Raw genomic sequence first — 9,861 nt, 5'->3', positions numbered from 1 at the left:
CATCCTATCCTCATACCGTGACGTTAGAATTATAAGGTTCTATCTCCATTTTTTGTCAAAATTGAGTTTTTTTACATAATCTGATCCATTAGGTGTTTATTAATGCCTGTGTGGTGTTCTTTTTTTTTAAAGTTGAGATTTTTTTGCTAGTAATTCATAAAATACAAAGGTTCCATCTCACAAAACATAATGGAATGTAAAAACTTTGACGCTCAATATCTCTGAACTGCCCTAAACGGAGATAGAACCTTATCATTCTAACCTCACGATACCACCTTTCTATTGCATGCGCTTTTGACAGACATGAACTTAGAGGGGGACACTGGCAGCTTGTCAGTCAGTTGTGGTGGTGGTGGTGGCAACGGGAAACTTAGACAGTGGCTGATCGATCAGATTGACAGCAGGACGTACCCCGGACTGGTTTGGGAGAATGAGGAGAAAAGCCTGTTCAGGATCCCGTGGAAACATGCGGGCAAGCAGGACTACAACAGAGACGAGGATGCCGCGCTCTTCAAGGTGCGTCTCTCTCCCCTCAACCTCTCTCCCACCTCCCAGCCTGTTGAAGCGCACCAGTTGAGCATACTACTTTGATGATCAAATATATATTATTACCCACGCCGAAAGCAATGAATAGTCATTTTCATACAGGCTTATCTCTCCTTCACTTCCAGATGTAGGTTACTGAATTACATTAAACTATACCCGATGGTTGTACTCCTAGTCTCCTACTATTACTGCAGTATACTACATATTACAAGATGGATGAGTCAGAGAGTACCTGTGTGCTATTTGTCAATGTTTAGGCCTAGTTTAGCAATATGTTTAAACTAGTATTACTCATACAGTACACTGTACACTTCAGTGTTCCAAGAAAAACTGTCTGTGAGTCCCTCGTAAGTAAATAAAGAGGAACTGTAAATTAATCCCCGTGTTGCTGTTGATCATTGCAGGCCTGGGCATTGTTCAAAGGGAAATACAGGGAAGGGGAAAAGCCCGACCCTCCCACATGGAAAACCAGACTGCGCTGTGCTCTCAACAAGAGCAACGACTTCGACGAGCTAGTGAACAGAAGCCAACTGGACATTTCAGACCCTTACAAAGTCTACAGAATCATACCCGAGGGGGCAAAGAGAGGCAAGTTGTATTCATTACCTATTCATTGACTCGGGTCAAATACAATGTCAAACTTGAGAAGATTGGTCCTTTAGGACTGTTTCACTGGCTCCAATGGACCATGAATATTTGAAAGTATTTGACCCAGGTCTGGTCTGTGAACTATTGTTACATTTCAGGACAGATTCCCCCCAAAACCCAGATTAAGCCTGTTCCTGGATCAAAAGCATTTACCATGGAGAGTCTCCATTAATAGTTATTCCAGGAATTGACTTAATCTGTGCCTGGGAAACCACCTCCTATAGTGTCATGTCTAAATTGCAATCAGAGACAAATACAATTAGTACTCAAGTAGTGAAAGGATATAGGCTATACTGGCAGTTCATGTCAGACATTTCACATGGTAAAAGAACAAAAAGAACATCATCTCAAATGAAAACATTGTATTCAAGTGAAACCTGGACTGAACTACCTTCTAGAACAACCTGTGGTTGACAACCTGTTACAACTCTAAACAGAAAGAAAACCAAAGAACACCGCTGTCTTTTACACACAAGGGGAGCCCCGCATAGACATTGTATGAACTTCGTTCGAGTAGACATACTACACGGCACGCTACATAAAAAAAAAAAACATACAGAGCCGCCGGCAACGTTTCATTATTGCCCCTCGTCTGATGAGGCAGGAAGCACAGGAGGAAGCTGATGTGTGTACCAAAAAGGCCTCCAGGCTTTTTTTAGAGGGCTTCGGTTACCAAGTGCAGCATGAGCAACATGCTCGACCTCTGGCCTTGCATAAGCAAAACAAAGGCTCTACCATCCGACAGAAGACCTCTCACCACCTTTCACCACACTCCCATGGTACACTGTTAGTCACTCAAAGGCAAATATTATTTGGGGTTGAGACACATTGCTCACAAGTGTTCTTATCGTCATTGCTAATCACTTTGCCACAGTGATAAAAAAAAAAAGAAAAAAAAAAGAAGCATGACTTCACAAGTTCGCAAGTTGTTATTGTCAGTTTGAGAGATGGAAAAGTCATTGAAAATAGTCTCATCACAGTATCACGATGAACTGGAGTGTGTGAGTGGAGGGTTTATAACTTTGGATGATTACATGCCGCAGTACATCACATTGTCTGGGCTGAATGATTGTCTTATATGTCCTTTCTGTATGTATTTATTCTCCATATAGGAGTGAGTGTAGAGACTATATATTGTAGAGTAGCCTATATGTGTTCACCCGTCTGAGGGAACTGAATATCATGAGCTCAGTTGAGAATATCCACTATCTAGAAATGTATGATGAATACAAGAATAGCCAAAGTAGAGTCTTCTATGAAGCCAAATCCTGGACCTAACTGCACTTTGAATGGAAATTCTCCATTGATTATGCTTTTTAAACTAAGGCAACCAGTTTGTAAACTGGTTTTAATTTGTTGGGGGGTTGGGGGATGCATTCTGATAGTGCTTATGATATCCTTTGTAATCTAGGGGTCAAGATGGGCACTGTGGAGGACGCGACACCACATATGAACTCACTCGGCTACCCCATGCTCCCTCCGTTCCCATCTCTTCAGAGTCAGGTATGGTCAAACCATTTGCCACCTGCTTGCAGGCGTTCATTTGTGTCGTTAAGCAGATCGCTTTCATCCAAAGTCACTTACACCTACCACTAGCCCACCGGAGTCTTCAATCAACAGATCTGTCTTTGTTAGGGAAGAATTCCACTCTTCTTTTGTATCTTACTTATTTGGAAGGGCAGGACAGAGATGAGAGATACATCTGAGAGGATGACAGTAGGGAGAAAGGCAGCCTACGGATTCAATCCCCAAACTTGATGAGCAATGTACAGACTGTAGCAGGCAGCAGCGCTAACCATAAGGCCGAGAACAACCACCAGGGCCTGCATTCATAACGTGTCTCAGACAGAGTAGGAGTGCTGATCTAGGATTAGTTTTGCCTTTTAAATCATAACGAATCAGATGATATGGGCAGATTCTAGATCAGCACTCCTACTCTGGTTCCTAAAGTGGCTTTGTGAATATGGACCCAGAAGTCTTTCCTCTCTTGCTAAGGTTTCCATCCCATGCCTCTTCTCTCCCCCAGGTGCCTGGCTACCTGGCTTCCCAGGAGAGGAAGGACTGGAGGGACTACGCGCAGGAGCAGCAGCCTCCTCTCCCTCCGCATCACCAGCCGATGCACGCAGACCTGCAGTACGGCCAGTGCCACTACCCACTGCCACTCAATAAGCCCTGGCACGCACCGCACACTGACAACGGTAGGCACAGGCGTCGTAAAGGGGGGGAAACCAGGAATGATTCACGGGGCCCTAGGCTGGTAGGGGCCTCTAAATGTTTAGAAACGTTTTTTATTTATTTTTTATTTTTATTGTATTATTATTTGTATTATTATTCTTTTTTTTCTTTTTTTTATATATATAAACTTTTTTTTATATACAATTCTAATATTGACGATTGAATGTGTTCATGTTCACTTGGCTTAACCCACAGAGCAGTGTGTGTATGGGTTAAGTGAAATAGGCCTGGGTGGAGAGAGATTTTCTCAGGGTTGGTGAGAGCACTTTTGTCACAAAGAACACAATCTTTAAATAAATCTGAACGTACGCACACATAGGCCTACTTGCACGCACACAAGCACACATATGCACACATACACACATGCACACAGACACGCACACAGACACACACACACACACACACACACACACACACACACACACACACACACACACACACACACAATCAACCCCTCCCCCCTTTCCTGCCGAGGTGTTGGTGGAAACGTCAACAGGTTGCCTGTGTGACCAAACTAAAGGTCCTGTTTAGGGCCTTTGGTGACTGACCACCACTTCTCTAAATGGCTGAGGGCTTCATTGAATGTGTATATCAGGCAGGTTCCTCTTGAGATGAAAGAAACAGCTTTAGCGCACACAGAGCTGGGCGAATAGCTGGTAGTGTAGTGGATGGTTAGCATGGTTAGCATCGAGCACATGGATCATACAGTAGCCTAGACATGTTTCAGTAGCATGGAGGTGACCTCCTCAATGTGCAGAGTTAGTCCAGTCACATGCATGCACATGCACGCCAAACCCCACATGCATGCAATCCCTGTGAACCCAAATCACCCATTTTAGCGAGGATGCATCATTTGTCCTCTACAGTGTGCATCTATAGACCTGGGTCAAATAACACACCCATAATTGCGCTTGATTTTCATTGTTGCTTCTAGAAAAGTCCAAACTAAATCAAGCACACCTCACAAAGTATTGGACATGGTAGCCTACTTGACTTAGGTCTGCTCGGCAAACACTCTGCAAAAGTAATGTGGTGCACCACACATACCATGCACGATACCCAAGCATGCACCTGCTAGCATACAGTAGTGCTATGCTACTAATGCATTTGAATGGAAATGGTTTTGTTTCCCATGGCCAAGATCCGAAATGGGGTATATCTTTATATGAGTCTTTTCCTCCCAGATTCAAGCATTAAGATAGTAGATTGCAGGTAGCACACAGCATGCAAGACACCCTTGCATGCACCTACTAGCATAATGCTATGCTACGGGTACATTTGAACAGAAATAGTTTTGTTTTCCATGGTCAAGATGCATATTCATTTTCTTTTCTTTTCTTTACAGGATACACTGTGTCTTTCTGTTCCTACCCCTCCTCAGAGTCCATCCCCACAGCATTTACAATGGACCATAGCATGCCCCCTTCTGGTAAAGAGATACACACACACTTTCAGTTGTGGTACTGTACACACCTAATTTCAATGTTGTAGTAGGCCAGTTACTCACACACAGAGGACAGGAGTAAGATGTAGAACATACTGTGAGGTTCAAACATTGTTATTTTTATATTATGTTATAATTAACCAACTGCTAAGAACCATCAGCTCCTTTCACCGGGCAACCACTTCCCTATTGTTGATTTGAAGCTTAGTTGAGAATGAGCTGCTGATCATGTTCATATGAATTATGGTTCTCATTAAGTTATTATTTATATTAAAAAATGTGTTGTGCTATTTTAGATAGGGCTTTAGATGTGTTCTTTTCTCTAACTGGATAGATGCAGCACACCTCATTGTGATGATACAATGACACATGATGGTGTATTTCTCTATCTCATATAACTAGGTCTACCTCATACTGTACAGGGCACTTTATTCAGATGTTACCATTTAGCAGACCCTTATCCAAAGCGACTGACAATTAGAGATTACAGGGACAGTCTCCCTGGAGTAGTGCCTTAATCAAGGGCACACTAGCAGTGGTGTTCTCAGATGGGATTCGAACTCGTGGCCTTCTGATCACCATTCCAACTCACTATCCACTCGGCCACCACCACGAACCCCCAGATGACGTGGAGACCAGACTATACAGTAACAGCCCTCCTGTCAAAAGAACCTGATTTGATGTTCGATTATGAAAGTGTTGCGTTGGCTCACTTCCCTCCTTCACTTTCTCTCGAAACACTCCTTGCTAGACAACAATCACTGAAAGAAGAAACAGGCCTTGGGCCAGCGAAAGAGAAAGGGAATTTGTTTTCATCGAGTAGGCCAACCCAACAGATCTTAGTTCATTTTACAGACGGTACATCGCACCCACACTTGTTTACCGGTCAACGCTAAGTGGGGTCCTTAGGACGGCCTGTTGAAGTTCAGATTTAAAATGGTTAGGGATGGGGTTAGGGTTAGGGTTAGGGTTAGGGCGAAGGTTGAAGGTAGGGATGTCCCACTTAGCCTCTTCCCTTGTTTATTTATTCATTATTATTTGAACGCCACCTCCCTCCTCCAGACTGCCGCCTACATGTGTCCCTGTACTACCGAGAGTCCCTGGTCAAGGAGGTGACCACCACCAGTCCCGAAGGCTGTCGGATCACTTCGTCTCCCGCCTCTTCCTCCTCCTCCTCTTCCTCCTCCTCCTCGCCCACCTCCCCCTGCCCGGAGGACAGGCTGTACAGCGGGGCCGAGACGGTACTGTTCCCCTCCCCCTACCCCCAGTCCCAGAGGAGGGGGGCAGACAAGCTGCCCAGCGTGCTGGAGAGGGGCGTGCTCCTGTGGATGGCAGCTGACGGGCTCTACGCCAAGCGCCTGTGCCAGGGGAGAGTGTACTGGGAGGGCCCGCTGGCGCCGTACACCGACAAGCCTAACAAGCTGGAGAAAGAGCAGACCTGTAAGCTGTTTGACACCCAACAATTCCTGACAGGTAAGAACCAGTAGGGCAGGGTTTGGCTGGATTCAGGCCTGGACTACACGTGTATGGATATTTTTCTAAACGCAATTTTTTCTTTGTACAATTCGGGCCTCTCAACCATACGAACACGGCGTTTTCACTCACATAAACGGAGATTTCTCTAAACGGATAAAAAAAAGTGAAGAAATAAAAAAATATCCGATTGAGTGGATCAGTGTGGTTATGTTAAACGGAGCTGGTTGTTGATGCAATGACGTCAAGCGTCAGGCGTCAAGCCTTTCACACATGCGCATTGAAGCGAAACGGTTGTCAACAGCAGTTTCACAGTTTTGAGTCATTGCCGCCGTTTGATTACAATTGACTGCGCATGCCCATAACGCTCTTCTACGGTATTTGACAGATCGTGTTCAGTTTTGGCTTTTCGAGTTTTTTTTTTTAAACGAGGATGAGAATATCCGCTTAAGAAAACATCCATATACGTGTCGTCCAGGCCTTAGACTGCGCTCCTAGAAGATAGGGTTCCAAAAGGGTTCTTAATTTTAATTTAAATTAATTTTGCCATTTAGCAGACGCTTTTAATCCAAAACGATTTACAATTACGAATTACAGGGACATTCCCCCTGGAGTAACTGAGAGCTAAGTGCCTTACTCAAGGGCACACTAGTAGTGGTGTGGTTTCAGGCGGGATTTGAACTCACAACCTTCCGATCACAAGTCCAACTCACTATCCACTAGACCACCACTACCCTTCTGTCGCTGTGGGAGAAGCTTTTGTAGAACCTTATTTAGAACCTTCTGTAGAAGGACAAGGGACACAGGGACAGACTTTGTAAGAGCGTGCAACACTCAACACAGCAGAATGATAGAACAGCCGTAGAGCTAAATGGTGACGACGATAGTGATGATGACGAAAAAGATGATGATAACGATGATGGCTGTGATGATTCACGAGGATGAAGATGATGTTGGTGATATGACGGCCGTAGAGCGACATTGTTTGATGTAAGCGAGTGGTGGTAGCGACGACCAAGTGACGATGACGATCAGAAGGATGAGTCGTCAACTGCCCTTTGGGAAATCCCCCCTGAATCCCCCCCCTGTGGTCTCAGTGGGACCAGAGGCCTGTCATGTACTCAGCGGCGGCCTATCCGTCGGGAATCCATAAAACTCCCCCCGCCCACCTGCCGTGGTCCGCCACGCAGTGGAGTCTTAGCATTTTCACCCCAAAAACATTCCTAATAATCACTCCACTTTCATCTCCACTGTCACATTATTCTGTGAGCCCACTATATGAAACCACAAAACAGGGCGGGATGTGTAGGAGAAAAGTAGACGACATTGTCAGTCATTTTTGCAGGAATACGTTTATTTCACGGTACACCTCCCCGTCCTACTCTCTCTCTCTCCCTCTCCCCCCTCTCCCCCTCTCCCCCTCTCCCCGCTCTCCCCCTCTCTCTCCAGAGCTACAGGGGTATGCCCACCACGGCTGCGCCATGCCCAGGCACCAGGTGGTGCTGTGTTTCGGAGATGAGTATCCTGACCCCCAACGGCAGAAGAAGATGATCACAGCACAGGTACAAGAACGTTGGGGCATTCTCCAAATAGTTGACATACGATTACAAACGATTTTCAGATGAAGTTGAAGTGAAAGGTAGACGCATCGTAATGCAGTTTACCTGACGTTTGTATTCTTATTTGAATGGCCGATTAGCAACCTTATTACACAAATGAAAGTTGTTGTTTTTTTTACGGCCCTTGTCTTCTCTGGTAAAGTGTACATTCCCTGATTCTGAAGTTATACTTGTTAGTCACCATGACAACGTTGTCTTCCAGGTGGAGCCCATGTTCACCAAGCAGTTGATCTACTATGCCCAGCAGACAGGAGGAAGCCATTACATGAGGGGCTACGACCTCCAGAGCAACGAGGCCCTGCAACACATGCAGGAGTGATACACGCACGTGCACACACACACACACACACACACACACACACACACACACACATGCACGCACACACATATACACACACACACACACACACATGCACGCACGCACGCATGCACACACACACACACACACACACACACACACACACACACACACACACACACACACACAACCAGGGAACCACCATGAACATGAATGAAGAACTATGAGCTCAGCTACTGTGCTGTACAGTCAATCCCAGGACTAAAAGACTGGATTTCAAAGAGAGACTGGATTGAAGCACACTGTCTGTGTCCCCCTCTATCGATCTACCTCTCTGACGAGATCGACCGTGAATGTCAACGAGGGGTCAAAGTCCAAATGTAATCATGTGTTGAAAGTGCGATTGTAATGTGTACAGATAACATTGTTTTAGTGTTTTTTTTTATTATTAAAGAATATGAAGAAACAAAACAATAGTGATGGTATTTTTCTTTGCAAATCGGAACCCAGGAAGATGAATGTACGTAGATGAAGCAGGTTCTCAGTATTGGTTTCCACGGGGCAATCTTTGTCTTATCACATTATCACAAGAGGTGGTGTGTGTGTGTGTGTGTGTGTGTGTGTGTCTGTGTGTTCGTACGTGTCCTTTTCCTGTGAAGTCTGTGGGTGTTGATGGGAAAGCAGTGATGCCACAGGTAACAACCCACAAGGGCCTGTGACTTGTCATCGTGGTGTGTGTCTGTGTGTGGGGGAGGTGGGGGGTGGAGGGGGATAACCCTGCTTAGCCCGTGTCCCTCTTTCTCGCTCTCTCTTTCTCTCCCTCTACCTCTACCTCTCCCTCTAATGTGTTGCTAGAAGGGAATGTGTGTGAATGTACAGTATAGCACTGGAAAGCGTCCTTGGGTTTTATGAAAGGCGCTATAAAAATCCAAGATATTATTATTATTATTGTTGTTATTATTATTATTATTATTATAATTATTATGTACTATGATGTGTGTGTGATTCCAACAGGGCAGCTGTTCTCATAGGTAAAGTAATTGAGAACACGGTCTATACAAGCTTAATGAATTCCTATTAATGAATAGCCTTCTCGATACTTTTAATCTGGGTTTAAGCCTAATCACAGCACTGAGACAGCTCTTATTAAGGTTTTAAATGACATTAACCTTAACACGGATGCAGGAAAAGTCTCAGTCCTAGTACTGTATCAGACCTTAGTGCAGCATTTGATACTGTTGATCATGATATACTCCTAGACAAGCTAGGTAGGCTTATCTGACATAGTCTTACAGTGGTTCAGGTCATATCTACAGGACAGGGACTACTCTGTCTCAGTTGGTCTGACCACACAAGCCTGATGTGTGGAGTTCCACAAGGTTCTGTTTTGGGGCCTTTTTTATTCAACTTATATGTGCTCCCGGGAAACTTATTCAGGATAACAAAGTTGCTTATAACATGTATGCTGATGACACGCATGTCTTTGTAGCCCTTTCTCAAGATGATTTTGCACCAATAGACTGCTCCCTTATGATCTGCATTGATCGAATTAATAACTGGATGTGGCAGAATTTCTTGCAATTAAACAAAGAAAAAAA

General features: G+C 44.7%; 1 protein-coding gene across 1 annotated transcript; it reads left to right on the top strand.

Moving 5' to 3' along the window:
• Positions 1-303: 303 nt before the first annotated feature.
• irf4a (interferon regulatory factor 4a) lies at positions 304-8,284 on the top strand (the record flags this gene model as incomplete). Its single annotated transcript, XM_080547061.1, has 8 exons — positions 304-516; positions 951-1,134; positions 2,606-2,697; positions 3,221-3,392; positions 4,775-4,858; positions 5,936-6,346; positions 7,796-7,908; positions 8,168-8,284. 8 exons carry the CDS (start codon positions 304-306, stop codon positions 8,282-8,284), a joined length of 1,386 nt encoding a protein of 461 aa, XP_080403187.1.
• Between the last annotated feature and the right edge of the window lie 1,577 nt (positions 8,285-9,861).

This window comes from Nansenia antarctica (genome assembly GCF_963989245.1).
Source record: "Nansenia antarctica genome assembly, chromosome: 16".
Taxonomy (NCBI): domain Eukaryota; kingdom Metazoa; phylum Chordata; class Actinopteri; order Argentiniformes; family Microstomatidae; genus Nansenia; species Nansenia antarctica.
This window is presented reverse-complemented; position numbering and strand designations above follow the sequence as displayed.